Source organism: Schistocerca cancellata, chromosome 2, assembly GCF_023864275.1.
Source record: "Schistocerca cancellata isolate TAMUIC-IGC-003103 chromosome 2, iqSchCanc2.1, whole genome shotgun sequence".
Lineage (NCBI taxonomy): Eukaryota > Metazoa > Arthropoda > Insecta > Orthoptera > Acrididae > Schistocerca > Schistocerca cancellata.
This window is the reverse complement of record NC_064627.1, coordinates 909,098,713-909,122,649: the sequence shown is the minus strand read 5'-3', so window position 1 is coordinate 909,122,649 and position 23,937 is coordinate 909,098,713. Positions and strand designations below refer to the sequence as shown.

At 38.6% G+C, this 23,937-nt stretch overlaps 1 protein-coding gene across 2 annotated transcripts in view; it reads right to left on the bottom strand.

Moving 5' to 3' along the window:
• Positions 1-23,937, bottom strand: part of LOC126162842 (cilium assembly protein DZIP1-like) — a 289,744-nt gene that overhangs the window by 245,202 nt on the left and 20,605 nt on the right. For both annotated transcript variants that reach the window (XM_049919606.1, XM_049919605.1), the window contains exons 5-6: positions 16,674-16,808; positions 3,466-3,567 (exon numbers count right to left, since the gene is read on the bottom strand). In XM_049919606.1, the coding sequence (XP_049775563.1) occupies positions 3,466-3,567; positions 16,674-16,808 (237 nt within the window). The remainder of the gene's footprint in view (positions 1-3,465; positions 3,568-16,673; positions 16,809-23,937) is intronic.

Below are 23,937 nucleotides of genomic sequence, written 5' to 3'. Positions count from 1 at the left end.
TACGTTATGTGACAAGGTGTGGATGCCCAATAATGTGTCACCCACCCATGGTTTCACCACCCTTTAATCACTTAAAGACTCTTTCCCTCTCGCTTGTGCGGTAAGTCTCCCCTGAACTGCAGTTCTGGGTGACTTTCCCCAAATCTACCCCTCTTTTTAGACCTCTGCAGTCCCTTTCCTTTACCCCTCTTCCTTCCCCTTCAACCCTTCTGCCTGACGAAGGAGCCCCTGGTTACGAAAGCTTGCCTAATTACAACCCTCTTTTATGTGTTTTCTGCCACCACTTGGTGAGCAGATCTTTTATCTATGCAATTAAATTATTTTGCAATTATATTATACTGTAGAAAATTGATTAACAGAGTTGACAGCATAGTCATGTTACCAAATTTTATCAGTACCTACTCACCTCTAATGTAGATGCAGTCTTACAGTTAGAGATACAACACATAAATGTGATGATGACAAGCATATTATGTTACATTATTTTTAGGGTTTGACATGTATTAAAGCACAATTAGTTCCATTTTATAATAGCCATATTGTCAAAACTGCAATAGTGGGTTGTTAAAATAAAGAATTTTACCATCAAAGGTAAATATGATGTTATTTTACAAAGTTTTGCGTGACTGTGAAACCCAGCTATGAGAAGCTAATATTTCTATTAACATTAACTGCTCTGTACAATAGCCCACTATCCTACATCCATTCATACACTAGGTCCTTTCTTGCCCTAACTAAAGGAAAACATATGTGGTCAGTGAGAATTTTAATAGAAATGTAGATCTTTCATAAAAGGCCAACAAGTTTATAGGAATTATATCTTCTGTGTTCCCTTTCCTATTAGTAATTAAAGGTATTACAATCTTTTTTACAATCACCACACATAATTTTCTTAAACAAACACTATGTGAATAATTCTGCAAGTATTACATTCACCATATTATACTGTCTTTCTTGTTAGTCCATTTTTCTGAGATGTTTCTATCGTTTTGTGTTCTGAACTGGGGGAACTATGCAGAAGCTTTTAGATTCTTTTAATTTCTTTATGTCTTCCATAGGATCACTGGGACCATCTGCCTTCCTCCAACCTATGAACTGTCTTACCCAGACAGTTATAGAGGGAGTTGCAGTTTATTAGACTGCAAATAATGATACAACTTCAGATTTTTCACATACACAAAGAAATAATAACAGACGAAATCCTAGAACTGAGTGATATTGAACCTTCGACCTCTAGGTTTGCAGTCCAGTACTGAGCAAACAACATTAATGTCCTTGTTTTTATATGCTTTTGAAAGTAGAAGTACAGTATAAAATCACAGAATAAAATGTAGTTCCCCGTAATACCAACTTTGTACAAAATCTGGTTATAAACAAAGTTTTAAGCTCCCCCTCCAGCAGCAAGACTAAAAAACTATCAAATGAAACCAGTCCCCTGAGTGTGCCACAAAAAGCTGTCTGTGGGAGAAACTTAGTGATCCCAAATCCACACCACAGTATTTAAGAACAAGTTAGTTTGTAAGAAAAAAAAATTACTACATCAAGAAAGGGTTTAAAGTCATGAGCTGGACAGTACAGACATTTTAAATGACAAAAAAGAACCTATCTGCGAAGGTTAGCCACTAACAACTTTCATACTTATATGAAAGTAGTACTGCATAATTCTGATGAACGTGATGCAGGTAGCCAAGCAAATTTATTATGATAGACACACCCAGCTACAAAAGAAAATAGCATGTGGTATATTGAAAGAGGAGACAGGTAAAACCAAAATGGAGAAGCAGCACACCACTTCAAGAGTAAATCATTCACTGACAACATGTGTAGCGGAGAAATTAATTTTCATAAATACTTTATCTCTGGTACTAATAACACAAAGTTGCCAACTTCAATAAATAATGCTGAGAAAATCTCAACTCACCATTACAATAACTTTATCACCATCAGTATGACACACTTCATGAGAAAAAAAAATCCACCTTCAAATCTTTTGATCTTAACCACTGTAGCTATTCTGATAAATATTAACAAAATTAATTAAATGGTGTGCCTGTGAGTTTAATAAGATCTTAAGTTATTTATGTAACCAATCATTTATATAAGGAGAACATTACCTGATAAGCCAAGTCACACAGCAGTTAAGCTTCTGTAAAAATTTTAGAAAAGATTATGCCAAAGTAGTTTCTTATGCACCTGAAAAGAGGTACTATATTTTCAATGTCATAGTTTGGATTTTGAACAGTTCTTAAATTGAGAACACTATTTCATGAAATGAGAATTTTTTCAACTCGTCAGATAATAAATTACAAGCTACCAGTATTTTCTGTGACTTGTCAAAGGTGTTTGACTGCATAATTACAAAAATAATTCATTTTTACTATATTAGAATAGCATGCCATGATAGACATTCTGCAGAATGGTTCAAGATTTTTCTAACAAAAAAAAGGGCATTAATATGAAAGAGCAATAAGTATGTTACGTTGTCATCTGACTAGAAAGTAATTGTGTGTGGTGCACCCATGCTTCAATCTTGGTACCTCTAACCGTTGTGTCTATTAATGATCTTTCAAAAGTTGCTCCGCAAAATTTCAAATTTGGTTTACCTGAAGACAACAAACGTATCCTCAGAAATATTAAGTGAAATGCAGATTTAAAAAGGAGAGCTCATTAAATTTAAAAAAGAACTAGATCCTGTAAGAGATCTCCAACCAATGTAAGCACCACATGGAAAGAGATCCACAATATTCACATCATGGGATTACAGATTGACAGTAAATTCAATTAGTAGGGGAACTACTGACTGGGAAAGAAGATTAGGATTTAACTAACCATATACAATGTCATTATTAGTGATGTAGCACAGATTCAGAATGTCTGCACAAGTATTTAATCTCTCTCTCTCTCTCTCTCTCTCTCTCCCATGTGCACGCGACCACCCACCCACACACACACACACACACACACACACACACACACACACACCACTTTACTTTACTATGAATCTGTAGAAACAACAGCAAGCACAATAAGTCTTGCATAAAATATATATCAATTGTTATACATTTTTTACATGTTCCACACACATAAAGATCTCCCCATTATTGGTTTATGGAATAAAGCAAACATCTAATGTCCTAAAGTGTTGGTGAAAATAGCACACCTTTACCAGCAGGTAAGGTTGCAATAATTACAGAAAATAATTAATTCGCTAGTAAAACCACACTGCTGACAGCTTGTTCAAAATTTTTAAGTCTTCAAATGACATATTTTTTTCTTGACAATAATCAAGAAGCAAATGGGTAAACAAGTCCCTTGTAAAGTTATGGTTAATTGCAGCTTTTTAAAGTAAATGGTGTTCGAACAGAAAAGTATAATTTATATGTTCTAATAATAAAACAAGCTGAAAAATGTAAGTAATAACACCTTTGATAAGAAGTTGTACGCAGTAAAAAAAGGCACACACACCTGTGCATTAAGTAAATCTTCCAGATATTTAATTTTTTTCTCTTGTTCCTGTGTTACCTCATGAAGTGCCTTAATTTCCATAGGAGATGCTGTAGTTGTTTTCTGTGAACAACAAAGGGTTTACATGAGACTAATTCCAAGTCAAGAAGGTTGCTATCTAACCAACATGTCTATCTATTGCAGTAGCAGTCTGAAAACTTAAAAAAAATTCAGTAACTTTGATATCCTATTTTGTGTTGGGCACCTCCACAACAAAGTGTTTTGTAATATAAACAGTTGCTAGATAAAATAAAGTCGTGTGAAAATAATGAATATTATTTAGTCCAGGAAAGTAAAAGAGAGGTAGAGGAAAGGCAATTTGTGAGGTGTCAAAAAGCAACTCATGTAATTAAAGTTATACTGTTCTGATTTAATGAATCTAAAAGTATAAAACAGAATATAATTATTTTTTGTTATTTTTTATTACAGCTTATCAGATCTACTCCATTTCAACTGCAGCTTCCTACGATTATATTCTAATGTTCATGCAAATAGATAATTTCACACACATTTCACAGAAATGACACTAATTCCCAAGAGTCAACTATACAAACAAACAAAAAACACCATTACTAATACTACTGTAAACACATAAATTAGCAGTCTGGAGGAAATCAATGTTTTTATGCAGGGCAATACACATACTTTCACCAGATGCTGACCACTGCTCCAAGCTGTGGAGCAGTCAGAGGAGTCTCCTTAACTGTACAAGCAATGATACAGGACAGTACACTGATACTTTCACCAAATGTTGGCCACTGCTCCAGGCAGTCAGAGGAGTATCTTTAACTGTAGAAGCAATGGAAATTTCCTCAAGCTTAAGAAAAATTTTTCCTTCCAGTATATTAAGCTAGAAGCAAATACAAGAAATCATAACCTCTGTATGACAAAATTCATAACAAGCTACAAGTTTGGATTAATGAACATTCTGCACCTAAAATAATGTTTACTGTGCACACATACCTCCAAGAATAGTATCTATTCAAGCAGCAAACCTGGGTAAATAACTTCAAAAGTAATTTCAAAGGCATTAGAATTAGGTATTAAACAGCCTAACTGAACTCAATGTTTTTAAGATGAGTAGTACACCAGGACTTTGCCACATAGTAAATGTAAGAAACCAGTTATGTAAGCAATTCACATGGCAGTCCCAAACAGGCTGGAACTGTAGATTCTCAACAAGATTTGGAAGCCCTTATATCAACAGTGAAACATTTATTCCCAGCTGAAGAAAGTAACAGAAAATTAACTGGAAAAAACTACAGATTAAGAAGAGAGAAAATTAAAGCAGGTAAGCATCCTGTATAAAAATATTTGCCAAAAGTAAATAAATAATTTTGGAATGAAAACAAATTAATTATAAGATTATTAACAATAATTAAACCACTTGGCTTGTTTATCATTTCACCAAATACAACTCTATTAATAAATACAATGAAATAATTTATCAGTACAAGTGAGGTCTCTGAATAAATAATGAAATTTGTATTTTTGTTAACAATGACATTTAAATAACTGTGAATTCTCAAATATAGTGTTAATATATTAAGTGAGATGCTGTGAGTCATAAAAATTTGACTGAACACAATGACAGAAATACTTTCACAAGTATAATAAACTAAGTACATATTACACATTTCCTATGCCTACAGGACATTACACTAATATTTTGTCACATGTTTTTCACAGATACACAGAAGTTTTGTCACCATCAGCATCAATATGGAGAAATCTGTTAAGTTAGACCTTATAGCAGCTGCTGATAGAAATATGGGTATTGGACAAAAGAATATGCTTCCATGGAAGCTCACTTCTGAGTTCAAGTATTTTCTCAGAATCACAAAACCACCACAAGGACAAAGGAATGTCATAATAGTTGGGTACAGAACATGGGAAACAATGGGAGAAGTGGCTACACGTCCCTTTCCTGGTGCAATGAACATAGTTATTAGCAGGTCCATGACTACTGTTCCTTCTGATATATCTGACACAGTAGTGTACAGTTCATTGGACAATGCAATTAATTTCATCAAGAACCTCCAGCCTCAACCATACAGAGTGTGGGTATTGGGTGGAGCTCAGATATACAAACTTTGCTTGCTGTCACCTTATTTTCATCGTCTGTATCTCACACGAATCAATCGAGTATATCATTGTGATGCATTTTTCCCTGAAGAATTCAAAGTGGAAGAATATGTGAGGGTTCAGGACCCAGATGTCCCACAAGGTATGCAGACTGATGACTTTGATGGAACACAGTTTGAAATTTATGTTTATGAAAGACGTATACAAGAACATCTAGCAAAAAAGAAATTGTGACAGAAATAAAAAAGTGAAAAGTAAAATCACAGCCTCTATCAACCAAAAGCCACAAATAAATTTACTTTCTCATATTATATGTGCATTTTTGATTATCAAACAGAAAAACTGAAAGAAATAACACTTTCTGTCAATATAGACTTCATAATTATTGTATAAGCTTGCATTATATCATAATTATTGTGTAAGTTTGTGTTATAGTTTTCCAGTATAATATGTTGTATCCACCTGTTAGTGCTAAAGATGTTATAAGTACCAACAATAGAAACACCAAGAACACAATCTTTAATTCTGGTTGAAGTATTTTGCATCTTTACAACTGATTACTATTCGCGAAATAGTAGAGGCACTCAGCAGCAGACAGACATGTAGGAAGGCTGAGAAATTGTCCTCCACCTGACATAACTAAAACAGACACGCACACACGCACATTTAGAAAACAACTTTGAAATGTTAGAAATTTCTTATTCTTTCTACACATCTGTTCACTGGTCACCATTTCCTCCTATATTTGAGGAGTGTAATCTAGCCCTGTACAAGCATTTATTCTATCCTCGATTTCCTATCAATATACACTTTTAATTTAGGAATGTAACATCAAATGTAGTGTACATTTTTATACACAATGGTTAAGGCAGTCTTGTCCAAACAAATATTATGTTCTTTCCTAGAGAACAATTGGTGACTGCTGTAGTACAATTAGAAAGAATCCATGCTTTTTAACCACAAATCCTATAATGGTACTTATACTGTGACAGTAGAGATAGAATTCTGAGAAAAAGGTTGCAAATTGATGCCCCAAAATTTTTCAGTTTATTATTATCTGGATAAGAATATCTTTAAATTCCATGTTTAAAAAAAAAATGAAGAAGATGCTTACTGTACTTAACTTCTCATTTAGTGTTTTCAATGGTTCTATTCCTGGCATTCCCTAAACCCATATTCCTGGTACAGTTTAATGAAATGTGTTACTTCTCTTTACAGCACACACATTCTGCATTACATACAGAAAGTTGGCTGAAATTGATAGCAGCATAATTTTTGGGTAAAATGTAAGTGTGCTGAAATGATACACTAATGGCTAATGGAGGTGGTGTATTTGTCACAGCAGACAAGACGCTCAAATCCACCAAAATAGAAATTGAAGCGGCATGCAAGATTGTTTGGGCAAGTGTATCAGGTGTGGGCATAAAATGGTAATTGTATCCTTCTATCACCCACAAGACTACCTTCCTAATGTAACTGGAAACTTAAGAGAAAACCTCAGTTCACTTGCATATAAATTTCCCAATCATACTGTAATCATCAGTGGAAACTTTAATCATCGAAAAATCAAATGGGAAAATTACAGTTTTGTTAGTGGCGTGCTTGACAAGACATCCTGTGAAACATTACTAAATGCCTTTTCTGAAAACTAACTCGAACAGATAGTTCAGAGCCCCACTCATCATGGAAATACAGTGGCCCTAACAGCAACAGACAGACCTGACCTTTCCAAGGATGTCCTTGTCGAAGTGACCATGACACAATTGTGGCAACAATGATTACCAAAGCACAAAGGTCAAACAGAAGGGGCAGACATATAAAAACAGATCAGGTGTATGGCCATGGGAATTAGGATGACTCCTTCCTATGCCAAATCTTTTCATGGGTCACTAGGAGAGGGCTTTCCTGAGATCCATAAGTCTTCAGCCCCTGGTTTGGTTTAGATACATCAATGACATTTTTACCATATGGACTCATGCTGAGTCTGAACTGTTAAAATTCCTCGACACTCTGAATACCATCTCCCAATTAAATTTCACATGGTCCTATTCCGAATCCCGTGCCACTTTCCTTAATGTTGATCTCGCTCTCACCAAAGGCCAGCTACACACTTCCGTCCACATTAAACCTACCAACAACAGTACCTACATTGTGACAGTTGCCGTCCTTTCCATGTCAGACATTCCCTCCCACACAGCCTTGGCATTCTAGGTAAACATATTTGTTCGGATGCAGATTCTTTACAGCAATACACCACCATTCTCATCTCAGCCTTCACTGCACATAATTACCCCATCAGCCTAGTACAAAAATAGATTTCCCAGGCCATTACATCCAATCCTGGTACTACTGATCCCAACAAAAACCATCTTTGCAGCACACTGCTGGTAACTCAGTATTATCCTGGTATGGAATGTATTGATCAGTTGCTTTGACAGGTCCATGACTTCCTAAAATCATGTGCTGAAATGAGATCCATTCTATCTGAAATTTTGCGCACAAAACCTAGAACAGCTTTTTGTTGCTCTTCCAATCTCTGCAACATTGTTGTCAAACTCTATGCTCCTCCTTCACCCATCTCCCTACCCTACAGCTCCTACCCCTGTGACCATCCCCACTGCAACACTTGACCTATGCACCCTCCTACCACCACTTATAGGAGCCCTGTAATTGGCAAAACATATACTATCAAAGGGAGGGCCATCTGTGAAACAACACGGCATATCAGTTGATATGTAAACACTGTTCAGCCTTTTACATCGGCATGACTACCGCCAAATTTTCAATTAGGATGAATGGACATAGGCAGAGGGTGTACACTAGCAACACACAATATCCAGTTGCAGAGCACGCTCTACAACATAAGAATCATCATCTCAGCACCTGATTCACCACACGTGCCATCTGGATTCTTCCACCAGACACCAGCTTCTCAGAACTCTGCAGGTGGGAGCTAGTGCTACAACATGTCCTTGGTTCTCGTCACCCAACCGACCTTAATTTATGTTAATTTCTGCTGTCTCAGCATTTCTTCACATTAACTACTCTTTGCTTCACTCCATTTTTGTTTTCTTCATCTTTCATTGTCTTACCCACCCATTTTTTACTGCCCCATTCCCACCTCTGTTACATACAATGCACTCTGCTTTTAACTTCTTGTAATTCATGCATGATGTTTAAGCAGTAATCTCTGTGCTGAATATTACACTGTCTTCCACCTTTAAGCTCCCAGGTTTTCAAATCTTGTCTGATGCAGTCCCCAACAATCAGTTTTTCACTTCTCATACTGCGTGGTAAGTCTCCCCTGACCCACAGTTCTGAGTGACTTTCCAAAAACTTCCCCCTTTCCCTAGACCTCTCCAGTACTTTTCCTTACCCCTCTTCCTTCCCCATCAACCCTTTTGCCTGAAGAAGGAGCCACTAGCTCCAAATACTTGCCTAATTACAACCTTCTTTTACTTGTGTGTTCTGCTGCTGCTTGGTGAGTAGCTTTTTATCGATCCAATTAAATTATTTTGTCAAAACAAGAAGAAAGATGTATATATTCAGTAAACTATATAAAAAAAAGCAGTACTGTCATATCTCAACACAGGACTTGAGACTTTCAGTACAGGACATGAGCATGTACTGGAACTATGGCTCAAGTTCAAAGAAATAGTCGTCCATGCATGGAGAGATAATTGCCCAGTAGAACAGCTCATATTGTGAAGGACCCTCCAGGTATACAATCACCATAAAAAGCTTTTAAAGAAAGAGAGGCTACTGCATAATAGGTGTAGGACAAAGCATAGAGCTGTACATAGAGAGATGCTGAATGAAATATGTTTGGCTGTCAAGAGAGCAATGTATAAGGCCTTCAATGACAACAATAGCAGAATATCTTCAAATGATCTTTCACAAAACCCAAGAAATTCTGGTCATGTGTAAAGGCTGTTAGTGGCACCAAAGTTAGTGTCCAGTCACTCATGAACCAGACAGAAATGAACTTGAGGGTAACAAAGCAAATGCTGAAATGTTTAACTCAGTTTTCAAACGTTTCTGTACAAAGGAAAAAAACAGGAGAATTGCCCCAATTTAATTCCTCTTACAACTGAAGACGTGAGTGAAATCAATATTAGTGTCAGTGTGTTGAGAAACAATTGAATTCATTAAAATTGAACAAAGCTCTCCAGGACATAATGAGATCCCTGCCAGATTCTACACCCAACTCGAGGCTGAATTAGCCACTGTTCTAACTGTAATCTAACATACATCCCTTGAACAAAAAACAATGCCCAGTAGAAGAAGGATGAAAGCACATGTCCCACCAGTTTACAAGAAGGATAGTAGAAGTGATCCACAAAATTATCACCCAATATTTTTGACACTGATTTGTTGTAGAATCTTAAAACATATTCTGAGCTCAAACATAATGAGGTATCTTGAAGAGAATTACCTCATCCATGCTAACCAGCATGGATTCTGAAAACATCAATCATGCAGAAGTCAACTCACACTTTTCTCACATGACATACTGAAAGCTTTGGATCAAGGCAATCAGGTAGATGCTGTATTTCTTGTTTTACGAAAAACATTTGACACAGTACCACATCTATGCTTATTGCAATCAAGCAAAATTTGTGACGGGATTGAGAACTTTTTGGTAGGGAGAATGCAGCATGTTTATCTTGGTTGTAGAGTCATCATCAGATGCAGAAGTAACATCGCGTGTGCCCCAGGGAAGTGTGTTGGGACCCTTGCCATTCATTTTTTACATTACTGACCTAGGAGATAATATTAATAGTAACCTCACACTTTTGCAGATAATGCAGTTATCTACAGTGAAGTACTGTCTCAAAAAAAGGTGCATAAATGTTGTCAGATCTTGATAAGATTTCAAAGTGGTGCAAAGACCGACAACTTGCTTAAAATGTTCAGAAATGTTACACTGTGCACTTCACAAAATGAAAAACAGTACCATATGATTAAAATATCAACCTGTCACCACTGGAATTGGCCAACTCCTACAAATACCTGGGTGTAACACTTTCTAGGGATATGAAACACAATGATCACATAGATTCAGTTGTGGGCAAAGCAGGTGATAGACTTTGATTTATTGGTAGAATTCTGGAGAAATGCAATCAGTCTACAAATGAAATTGTTTACATGTCACTTGTGTGACCTGTTCTGGAATATTGCTCAATGTATGGGACTCAAACCAAATAGGACTAACAGGGGATACTGAACACATACAAATAAGGGCAGCACGAATGGTCACAGGTTTGTTTGACACAGGGCAGAGTGTCACACAGATTCCGAAGAAACTGAACTGGCAGACTCTTGAAGATAGATGTAAACTATCTCGAGAAAGCTACTTACAAAGTTTCAAGAACTGACTTTAAATGATGATTCTACGAATACACTGCAACGCCTAACTTATCACTCACACGGGCTATGTGAGGACAAGATTTGATTAATTAGAGCATGCAAAGAGGCATTTAAACAATCATTCTTTCTGCACTCAATACATGAATGGAACAGGAAGAAACCCTAATAACTGGTACAATGTGGCGTATCCTCTGTCAAGCACTTCACAGTAGTTTGCAGAGTACAGACATAGGTGTAGAAACCTTTAAACTAGGAAGAAAATGGGTTTTTATTATTTACATATTTTCTTTGTTTTCAAACTATTTTAGTTTCAAAAATGACAGCATCTGATAGACACATTGCACTGGTGAGTTACTGGGACCATGATGTAAGGTACAAACACATATTCATAAACATATTTAATATTTCATCAAGCTCATGTGAGTTTTTACAAATAGTATTTCCTTTGTGTGAATGTGTGTGTCTACATTATATATAGTCTCCATCAAGCTTTTGTTTATCACCTTCACACAGCAAAGAAAGCACAAAAATTGCAATTTAATACTGTGGAGTCACTGTTATGATTTCTCCCCAGGTCAATGCAGTTGTTTCACTGTATAGATGTGTGAAAATTCATTGCCTGGCATACATCAGAAAAGGGAAAGTCTATTGATTACCCTCTTGTTTTAAAAGAAATCTGGTTAATTTTGATAAGGTTAAAAGACATTCCATCAGGAGCAGCTTTCTTGAACTGAAATCACAACTCCATCAACTAGCAGTAACAACTGTCCAGCCACCTGTTTCAAATTGTTCTTGGAACAATATGTAAATGGATGACAATGCAGAATATTTGGCATTTGCGATATTAAACAGACGGCTTAAGCTAAGACTGAGCATTTCTTTGAAAGTCAAATGTAGCTACTATTGTGTTGAAACCTGACACAAAAGAAGCAGGTAACTGCTGTGAATCATGTCGAAAACAATGTCATTGCTAAATCGATGGTTAAAGAAACAGACAAGAGAAAATGTTACGACTGCAAGTAACATGAACTCAATTTATTACAGATAACAAAACCAGAATTGCCTTAAACAGCAACACAATCACACATATCTCAAAGCCAGAATCCAGGTTCAGAAAAGTGAGTTCTCTGATACGAGATACAAACTGCAACAGCATCCACAGGGCTGGGTATAATGCAGTGCCATCAACTTGACAGTGAGAGAGACACTGGTGCCATTTTGGCAATTAATAAAGGAGTTAATCGTACACCTTTGCTGCTGGACTTGCCTCTCTTTGAAATAATATGTGGTGTTAAATGAGCAGTTCACAAGTTAACCAGAAAAACAGTGGACAAAATACATGTGAAACAAGTCATAGCCCCACTTAAACAAAACCACCAGTACCAAAAGTGAACAGGGGTAAGCATAATAACCTGATAGCACTATGCAATGAACAACATAGTGTGGTTCTTCCTGCTGATGTGAGTAGTTCAGTTGTAGTTATAGAACACAATATGAAGATCTGCATGCTACTGGATGAGGATACCTACCACATGCTTCCATGTGACCCAACACTGTGAATAATGAAAATGACATCCAAATTTCGTGCTAATCACGGGAAGAAAGTATTGTCAAGAACCTTCTTTCTCAATGTCTACAACCTAATATGGCTTACACTTTACTTAAGATCCACGAGGATTTTACATCCTTCCACCACCAATGGTTCACCAAAATACAAACTTGTGAAGTACTTCACTAGCCTTCTCATTCACATGTGGATTTCTTCATGCATAACATAAATAACTCTGAGGAATTACCAATCTTTGCAAAGTAGTACATTTCATTTAGTCTGCCATTGCTAATGAGATCACTCATTACTCACACTTGGCACAGGTTAAAGAGAGAATCAGGTATTACTTTATAAGGTTCAATTTGATTTTGGGTGAACTATGGGGTGTTTATAAATTATTTATACAGAAGTAACCTTTAACTGTGACAAGGGTAAATCACTTACAGACAAGTTTGATACAGCATTGAATGCAGTTTTATTTTAGCCTAACACTTTTATTTCCTGACTTTCCCAGTAGGTGACATGTGCAATTGAGTTATTTCAGTGGTCATAATGGAGTCATATAATGGTGCAGACAGTGTGCTGTGGTATTTATGGCTGCATGGACCAAACCTGCTACTATAGCTCAGGGACAATTCAGGACTAAATATCGCAAGCCACCACTTCAAAAACAAACTGTTATTAATTGGTATAACTGTTTCACAACAATGGGCCATGTATCACATAGGATGCTGGGTCTGTATCAGCCAGCAGTCAAGTTTGACAGCCTTACATTCTTAGTCCAGGTAAATCAATGAGATGTGCTGCTTAGAACTGAATATGCCTAGTGTTACAGTGTGGGAGGTATTATGGAAACACCTGTCACTCAAACCTTACAACTGGAACAGCTGCAAGCTTTAACAGAATGCGACAAAGGAAAACAACCTGAGTTTTGTGTGGAAATGTTTAACAAAATGCAGACTGAAGATGATTTCCTTAATAAAACTGTGTTCAGTGATGAAGCCATCTTTCAATATCTGTGGTAAAGTGAATCGGCATAATGTTCGAATATGGGGTGGGAAGAAACCGCATCACACAACTGAACACGTACAGGACTCACTAAGGTAATTTTTTTTTGTGCAGTAAACTGTAACAAGGTCACAGTCCTCCCTCTCTCTCTCTCTCTCTCTCTCTCTCTCTCTCTCTCTCTCTCTCTCTCTCTCTCTCTTTTTTTTGACAAGTCAAGTTCTTTAAATAGCATGTCGTACCTGGACAAGCTAGAACATTATCTGATGCCTCAATTACAACAGGATATGGACATAGAATTTATTTTCCAGCAAGATGGCATGCCACCACACTATCATCATGAAGTTGTCACGAATCTCAATAGGAATGTGTCAGGTTGGATTGTATGTGGTGAAACAATGTCCTGGGCACCATGATCACCTGATTTAACCACATTGGGCTTCTGTGTGTGCGGTTACATTAAAGACAGAATGTTTGTCCCTCTGCTTCCATGAAACGTTGACAAGCTACAAGAACAGACAACAAACAATTGCCACCATATATCTAGACTTGTTTCATAGGGTTTGGAAGGAAACTGATTACAGATGGGACATTTGTCGTTCCAAATGGTGGCCACACTAAACATTTGTAAATAAAACTTGAGGATATACTGCAGTCACTGCTGTATCAAACATTTCTATAAGTCATTTACCTTTTTCACAATTAAATGTTTCTTTTGTAGAACTAATTTATAAACACCCTGTATATTACTTATATCTCAAATAGCAACTAGTTTCCCTTCTATTTCCTGGGAGTGGCCTGGTGGTATAACTTAACTAAACTCTGACTGGACCCATCAAAACTGAAGGCAAGAGGCAAGGTTTGATCATCTGGCTACTCTACTGTAGCAAGAAATGTTCTGCTTTTAATTTAATGGGTAAAAATAATGTGACAATGAAATTTGCTCTTACACTGAAGCCATTGCCATTAACATCTTTTATCAGAGGAATTGAAGGGGACATCAGAAAACTGTCTGGTGATGCTGTTGCAGTAATAAGGCTCAAAGAAAGTCGAGCACAAACAGATCTCATCCACAAAAAAGTAACATATCCTCCTCTGAGAGAACTCTTATTCATATCTCCGAAACAATTCTTAGACAGTTCTTCCTGCAAACAAAGCTAATGCCACTGTTCTGCTATGAAGAGACATTTACATACAAAAGAGGTACAATTTGCTTGAGGATATGACATATTGTAAGGCTGGCAAACATCCCACCAAAGAAAAACTGCTTCAATTCTGTACTCCAGCTCTCTATCCAAGGAATTTACCAACAGACTGAAGGAACACAACTCTGGGACTCATAAATTATACAGTCCTCCCAAGGTCGACAAAGTTATACAAAAAAGTGGCTCAGAGAAAAAATCACATCAATATCTTAGCAGATTTTATTAGTGGGTTCAGTATTTTGAAACTTAAATAGCTCTGATTTTCTGGTTAGCTTTGATGTCTCCTTGTTTACTAAAGTACCTTTTGTTGACTCTTTACCATCAATTAGCAGCAAGTCTGAGGCAGACATATCAGCATTATTTAAGCATGCACTAACTTCCACCAAGTTTTTATTTTATATTCAGTATTATAAACATATTGAAGGTGTCATCAAGGATAGCCCTATCTCTCTCACACTGTAGCTAATTTATTTATGCAGGATTTTGAAGAAAAAGCTCTCAACTCTGCAATTTTAAAACCATCAGTGTCATGGAGATTTGTCGATAGTACAGTCATAGTTTGGTCTCACGGTGAGGATAAATTGGTGGTGTTTCTTGACCATCACAAGTCCACCCATAAGAACATCACGTTTGCCATGGAATGAGAGATGACTGGCTGTCTATGGTTTTGGGTGCATCAGTTTGCCATAAGGAGGACAGGTTTTTAAAGCACTGTGTGTACTTTAAATCCACCCATACCAGTTTGCATTTGGAGGTGTCCAGCTGCTACCATCCCTCACAAACTACGAGGGTACTTAAAACTTTATCCGTTAAGGCCCACATAGTGTCCAATATTAACAGCCTACAGAATGTACCAGTACAAATGGAAGAGGTATTTAGTAAAAATGGATATACAAAATATCAGATTAAGAGAGCTCTGCATGCAAAAATGCCACATCAACCAAAGGGAGAGCAGGAAGAAAGAAATGTAAAGACTGCAGCCTTTCTACCATATGTGGGAAATGTTTCTTCAAATATTGCAAGAATAACAAAGAAGCACATAACAGATGTGATCTTCCACACACCAGACAGAGTGGTAGCTCTTTTGCTCTTTTGGGATCTCTGAAACATGAGCTACTTTCACAGAAAGCAGATATTTATGAAATTTCTCATCAGTTTGGCTAAAGCTACATAGGATAAACAATATACACTATACAATAACAATGCATCGAACACCAGCCACACAGTGGCCTTCTACAGCTCAACAGATCTGGAGTGGCTGAAAATTACATTTCCACAGGCTAGTCCTTGGATTACGGGAAAGTCAAAATTGTGGCCACAGTCTTATCCTATTGGGATTCATTGGTCAAGGGAGCAGTGAAACTACAAACAGAGGACGACCTGCTCAACCAAGGCGAGGGTTTCCTCTACAACAAATCATGGAAAACACTCATTTCACATCTGCACTCTCAGAGGAATTATTGTTCTGCATCTTCGGTGTCAAGCATTCCAACATCTCCCTTCCATTTTAATAATTACACATAATTTGTAAGCACTATGGATTTGCTGACTTGGCACTTGCTGTTTTATTCTTAGATGCATTTAGTTTTATGGATGACTTATGCTCTTGTGGCAGTTGTCTTATCTACAACACAAACACATTAACTCCACACTATGTTTGCATCAAGTGTTTTTAATTCAGTCACCAACACACATTTAAAATAGCTGTATGGTTATCAGCTAAAATATTGGAAAAAGAAACAATTATGTCTCAGATGCATGACCACAAGATGATGATATATTCAGTCAACTGGGAAAATAGCAAGAAACACATCTCATTATCAATTTACTTATTAAATGCAAACATACACTGTCTCCACCAATTTTCAATGATAAAAGTGCTCATTTATGAGTCATATAGCCAGAAAACTATTAAGAAAGAAACCAGAGTAAAACTTATGTTTTGTTATTGGTACCTCAATTTCAGCTTGCAAAATTTGTTGCAATTCTGCAAGTTCTTGTTTCTTATTAGTTTGGTTAACTTCTGCTAGTTTATCTTCAATTGCTTTTTCAAACTGTTTCACCATTCCATGGTACAAGACATTTTCTTCCTGGAAAATAAAAAAAAAAATACTTTGAATATTTATGGAAAAAACAGAGAGAGAGAGAGAGAGAGAGAGAGAGAGAGAGAGAGAAACTGGACACATAAGGAACTGATCTTAACATATTTTTACTATTCACTTCGCAAACACACCACTTTGTCTACTTCCTATGTAAACCTCAATGAATAATCAGTTAGTAGTTTATAATGTAGGAAAAGACAGATTGCCACTTACCGTAAGAAGACACATTAAGTTGCAGACAGACACAATTAAAAGACATTTACATAAAACTGAGTGTCAACTCCAGCATCTTGGGCCAGAATAGCATTCAGGACCAGGATGCTGGAATTGGCAGTCATGTGTGCATGAGATGTGCTTGCTTGTGTGTATGAATATTGTGGGTCTCTCTATTACTGATGAAGGCTGTGGCCGAAAGCTTTATGTATGTGTCTTTTAATTGTGTCTGTCTGCAACTCAACGTGTCTTCTTTACGGTAAGTAGCAATTTGTCTTTTCCTACATTGTTGAGATTCCTACCTGGAGTTTCCACTGTTTGTTAGTAGCTTAGCTATTCACCAAAAGATTACTGTACAGTGGAAAAAAATGAAAAATTATTCACTCAATAGAAAATCAAAAACAACAAAAATGATAATGCACTGTTATTAGTCATGCATTAGTAGCAGTGGTAGTAGTGGCAGCAGTAGATTTTACTCATCCAAGCATCTTATCACAATATCATAGGATTTAAACAATGAAATATCCAGGACAGAATATGACAATGTTATGAAAAGGATATTTGGTACTCACAATATAGTGGAGATACAGAGTCACAGATAGAAACAACAGAAAAACTGTCAGAAAGTAAGCTTCCGGCCACCAACGCCTTCATCAGGCATAGAAAACACACACACACACACACACACACACACACACACACACAAAGAGAGAGAGAGAGAGAGAGAGAGAGAGAGAGAGAGAGAGAGAGTCTCTGGCTGCTGAGGCCACTCTACAAGCAGCAGTGTGTGATAAGAGAAGCACTCAGGTGTTAGAGGATGGGGCAGTGAGGGGAAGGGACAGCAGTGTAGGGGTGGGGAGTGGTAAAGTGCTGGTTGTGGGAGCACACAGAAACGAGGTGGAGAGAGTGTAGTCACGAGTTTTGATGGAGATTGGGATAGTTAGTAGAAAATGAGAGAAGTAAAAAGACTGTGGGTGCATTGGTGGGAAGGATCCAGATGGAACAGGCTGTAAGGCATCCACAGAAATGAAGAACATCATGCTGGGTGCCATGCTAAGCAACTGTGTGATCCAGGTGTTTCTTGTTGGTGACCATTCATGCAGACAAACAGCTTGTAGATTGTCATGCCCACATAGTATGTAGCGAGTGGTTGCAGCTTAGCTTGTAGATCATGACTGCCATCACAGGCAGCCCTGTCTTTGATGGCATTGGTGACACTTATGACCGGACTGAAGAATTATTACAGGGATGTGAGCTGTGAGGCAAGGGGTTGGCAGCAGGGGTTGTGAAGGGAGGGACTAGAACATTGTCTACGTTCAGTAGATGACAGAATACCACTATGGGAGGGGTGGAAAGAATAGTGGGTAGGACATTTCTCATTTCAGGGGACGACGAGAGGTAGTGAAAACCCTGGCAGAGAATGTGACTCAGTTGCTCCAGTCCTGGGTGGTAGAGAGTGGGAATTTGGGAAGTGGCAGGTGGCTGTAAAGATAAGGCAAGGGAGAACTCTTTTTTTACAAGGCTGGGAGGGTAATTATGGTCTGTAAAGGCCTCAGTGAGACACACTGTATATTTTGAGTGGGACTGCTCATCACTGCAGATGCAACAGACAGGTGGCTAGGCTGTATGGAAGGGACTTCTTGTTATGGAAAAGGTGGCAGCTGTCAAAGTGGAGATATTGCTGATGGTTGGTAGGTTTGATATGAATAGAGGTACTGATGTAGCCATCAAGGGAGGTGGCTTGTTGGGTTGAATAGGACCAGGTGAAGCAAATGTCGGAGAAGACGCTGAGGTTCAGGAGGAATGTGGATATGGAATCTTCACCCTCGATCGAGATCACAAAGATGACATCATTGAATTTCAGCCAGGTGAGGGGTTTGGGAAGCATGTAGAAGGTAAGAGTGTGGGGAGTGTTAAGGGTGAGGAGAGAGATGTAGGTTCTGGGATGGGCCAAAGGATTTGAGTAGAGACTGCAGATCCTGCTTGATTTCTGGAATGGGTCCATTGTTGGAGCATTTGTAGGTAGATGAATCTAACAGCTGGCAGAGTCATTCTGCCAGATAATCGCTGTGGTTCAAAACAACAGTACTGGAGATTCATTGATGACATTTTTGTGATCTGGATCGAGGGTGAGGGCAGCCTATCCACATTGCTCCAGAACCTTCTGCCCCATTTGCTTCACATGGTCGTGTTCAACCCAACAAAATACCTTCCTTGATGTTGACCTCCACTTGAAAGATGGCTACATCAGTACCTTGTCCATACCAAACCTACCAACCACCAGCAATATCTCCACTTCAACATCTACCACCCATTCCATAGCAAGAAGTCCCTTCTATAAAGCCTAGCCAACTGTGGCCGTCGCACCTGTAGTGGTGAGCAGTCCCTCTTGAAATATACCAAGGGTCTCACGGAGGCCTTCCCAGACCGTAATTCCCCCCCCCCAACCTCATACAAAAACAGATTTCCTGTGCCTCAACTCTCCAGTCACCTGCCATCTCCCAAAGTCTCACCATCCGACCACAGAGGAGCATTCTCCTCATGACTCAGTACCACCCAGGACGGGAACAGCTGAATCACATTCTCCGCCAAGATTTCAACTGCCTCTTGTCATGCCCTGAAATGAGGAATGTCCTACCCACTATCCTTCTAACCCATCCAACAGCAGTATTCTTGTCACCCACTGAACCTACACAATATCCTCGCCCATTTCTACACAACCCCTGATGTCAACCCCTTGCCTCATAGCTCATATCCCTGTAATTGGCCTAGATGCAAGACCCGTCCCATACATCCTCCCACCATCACCTACTCCAGTCTCGTCAGTAACATCACCTATCCCATCAAAGACAGAGCTACCTGTGAAGCCAGCCATGTGATCTACAAACTCGCATGAATGGCCATCGACAAACTGTGGCCAAGAAACAACAGGACCACCCTGTTGCTGAGCAGGGCACCCAACACAACATTCTTCATTTCAGTGACTGCTTCACAGCCTGTGCCTTATGGATCCTTCCCACCAACACCAGCTTTTCTAAATTGTGCAGGTGGGAACTCTCCCTGCAATATACCCTATGTTCCCATAACCCTCCTGATATCAGCCTTCATTAGTCATTGTCCTTATCCATCAGCCCTTTCACTGTTCCCATTCCAGCAATGCACAGCCCTCTATTCCACCAACACACCCACAGTATTCTTACTTCTCACGTTTTCCACTAACCACCCCACCCTCCGTCTAACCTCTTGACTGCACCTAGCTGTCCTACCCTTTCTCTACCTCACTTGTGTGTGCTCCCACAAGCAGCACTTTACCATCCCCACCCCTACCCTGCTATCTCTCCCCCTCACTGCCCCAGCCTCCTCCTTATTCCCACTAACCAAGTGCTCCTCTCATCATGCACTGCTGTTCACAGTCTGGCCTCAGCAGTCTCATGTATATGAGAGGTGCATTTACATGTGCATGTGTGCGTGTACGTTTTCTATTTCCCTTGAAGAACTTGTTGGCTGAAAGCTTACTTTCTAACAGTCTTTTTGTTGCGCCTATCTCTGCTACATGGTAACAACTATCCTTTTCATAATATTGTTTTATAGGATTTATACTGTTGTTGTTGTTGTTGTTGTGGTCTTCAGGCCAGAGACTGGTTTGATGCAGCTCTCCATGCTACTCTATCCTGTGCAAGCTTCTTCATCTCCCAGTACCTACTGCAACCTACATCCTTATGAATCTGTTTACTGTAGTCCTCTCTTAGTCTCCCTCTACAATTTTTACCCTTCACGCTGCCCTCCAATATTAAACTGGTGATCCCTTGATGCCTCAGAATATGCCCTACCAAGCGATCCCTTCTTCTAGTCAAGTTGTGCCACAAATTTCTCTTCTCTCCAATTCTACTCAATACCTCCTCATTAGTTATGTGATCTACCCATCTAATCTTCAGCAATCTTCTGTAGCACCAAATTTCGAAAGCTTCTATTCTCTTCTTGTCCAAACTATTTATCGTCCAGGTTTCACTTCCATACATGGCTACACTCCATACAAATACTTGCAGAAACAACTTCCTGACACTTAAATCTATACTCGATGTCAACAAATTTCTCTTCTTCAGAAACACTTTCCTTGCCATTGCCAGTCTACATTTTAGATCCTCTCTACTTCGATCATCATCAGCTCTTTGCTCCCCAAATAGCAAGACTCCTTTACTAGTTTAAGCGTCTCATTTCCTAATCTAATTCCCGCAGCATCATTCAATTTAATTTGACTACATTCCATTATCCTTGTTTTGCTTTTGCTGATGTTCATCTTATTTCCTCCTTTCAAGACACTGTCCATTCCGTTCAGCTGCTCTTCCAGGTCCTTTACTGTCTCTGACAGAATTACAATGTCATCGGCTAACCTCAAAGTTTTTATATCTTCTCCATGGATTTTAATACCTACCCCGAACTTTTCTTTTGTTTCCTATACTGATTGCTCAATATACAGATTGAATAACATCGGGGAGAGGCTGCAACCCTGTCTTACTCCCATCCCAACCACTGCTTCCCTTTCATGCCTCTCTACTCTTATACCTGCCATCTGGTATCTGTACAAATTATAAATAGTCTTTCGCTCCCTGTCTTTTACCCCTGCCACCTTCAGAATTTGAAAGAGAGTATTCCAGTCAACATTGTCAAAAGCTTTCTCTAAGTCTACAAATGCTAGAAACATAGGTTTGTCTCTCCTTAATCTAGCTTCTAAGATAAGTCGCAGGGTCAGTATTGCCTCACGTGTTCCAACATTTCTACGGAATCCAAACTGATCTTCCCCGAGATCGGCTTCTACCAGGTTTTCCATTCGTCTGTAAAGAATTTGCGATAGTATTTTGCAATTGTGACTTATTAAACTGATAGTTTGGTAATTTTCACATCTGTCAACACCTGCTTTCTTTGGGATTGGAATTATTATATTCTTCTTGAAGTCTGAGGGTATTTCGCTTGTCTCATACATCTTGCTCACCGATGGTAGTTTTTTGTCAGGACTGGCTCTCCCAAGGCCATCTGTAGTTTTAATGGAATGTTGTCTACTCCCGGGGCCTTGTTTCGACTCAGGTCTTTCAGTGCTCTGTCAAACTCTTTATGCAGTATCGTATCTCCCATTTCATCTTCATCTTCATCCTCTTCCATTTCCATAATATTGTCCTCAAGTACATCGCCCTTGTATAGACCCTCTATACACTCCTTCCACCTTTCTGCTTTCCCTTCTTTGCTTAGAACTGGGTTTCCATCTGAGCTCTTGATATTCATATAAGTGGCTCTCTTTTCTCCAAAGGTCTCTCTAATTTTTCTGTAGGCAGTATCTATTTCACCACTAGTGAGATAAGCCTCTGCATCCTTACATTTGTCCTCTAGCCATCCCTGCTTAGCCATTTTGCGTTTCCTGTCGATCTCATTTTTGAGACGTTTGTATTCCTTTTTGCCTGCTTCATTTACTGCATTTTTATATTTTCTCCTTTCATGAATTAAATTCAATATTTCTTCTGTTACCCAAGGATTTCTACTAGCCTTCGTATTTTACCTAGTTGATCCTCTGCTGCCTTCACTACTTCATCCCTCAGAGCTACCCATTCTTCTTCTACTGTATTTCTTTCCCCCATTCGTGACAATTGTTGCCTTACGCTCTCCCTGAAACACTGTAAAACCTCTGGTTCTTTCAGTTTATCCAGGTCCCATCTCTTTAAATTGACCACCTTTTTGCAGTTTCTTCAGTTTTAATCTACAGTTCATAACCAATAGATTGTGGTCAGAGTCCACATCTGCCCTGGAAATGTCTTACAATTTAAAACCTGGTTCCTAAATCTCTGTCTTACCATTTTATAATCTGACACCTTCTAGTATCTCCAGGATTCTTCCATGTATACAACCTTCTTTTAGGATTCTTGAACCAAGTGTTAGCTATGATTAAGTTATGCTCTGTGCAAAATTCTATCAGACGGCTTCCTCTTTCATTTCTTACCCCCAATCCATATTCACCTACTATGTTTCCTTCTCTCCCTTTTCCTACTCTCGAATTCCAGTCACTCATGACTATTAAATTTTCGTCTCCCTTCACTACCTGAATAATTTTTTTTATCTCATCATACATTTCATCAATTTCTTCATCATCTGCAGAGCTAGTTGGCATATAAACTTGTACCATTGTAGTAGGCTTGGGCTTCATGTCTATCTTGGTCACAATAATGCATTCACTATGCTGTTTGTAGTAGCTTACCTGCATTCCTATTTTTTTATTCATTATTAAACCTACTCCTGCATTACCCCTATTTGATTTTGTATTTATAACCCTGTATTCACCTGACCAAAAGTCTTGTTCCTCCTGCCACCCAACTTCACTAATTCCCACTATATCTAACTTTAACCTACCCATTTCCCTTTTTAAATTTTCTAACCTACCTGCCCGATTAAGGGATCTGACATTTCATGCTCCGATCCGTAGAACGCCAGTTTTATTTCTCCTGATAATGACGTCCTCTTGAGTAGTCCCCACCTGGAGATCCGAATGGGGGACCATTTTACCTCTGGAATATTTTACCCAAGAGACACCATCATCATTTAACCATACAGTAAAGCTGCATGCCCTCGGGAAAAATTACGGCTGTAGTTTCCCCTTGCTTTCAGCTGTTCACAGTACCAGCACAGCAAGGCCGTTTTGGTTAGTGTTACAAGGCCAGATCAGTCAATCATCCAGACTGTTGCCCCTGCAACTACTGACAAGGTTCTGCCCCTCTTCAGGAACCACACATTTGCCTGGCTTCTCAACCGATACCCCTCCATTGTGGTTGCACCTACAGTACAGCCATTTGTATCGCTGAGGAACGAAAGCCTCCCCACCAACGGCAAGGTCCATGGTTCATCATCTAAAATATTTACTATG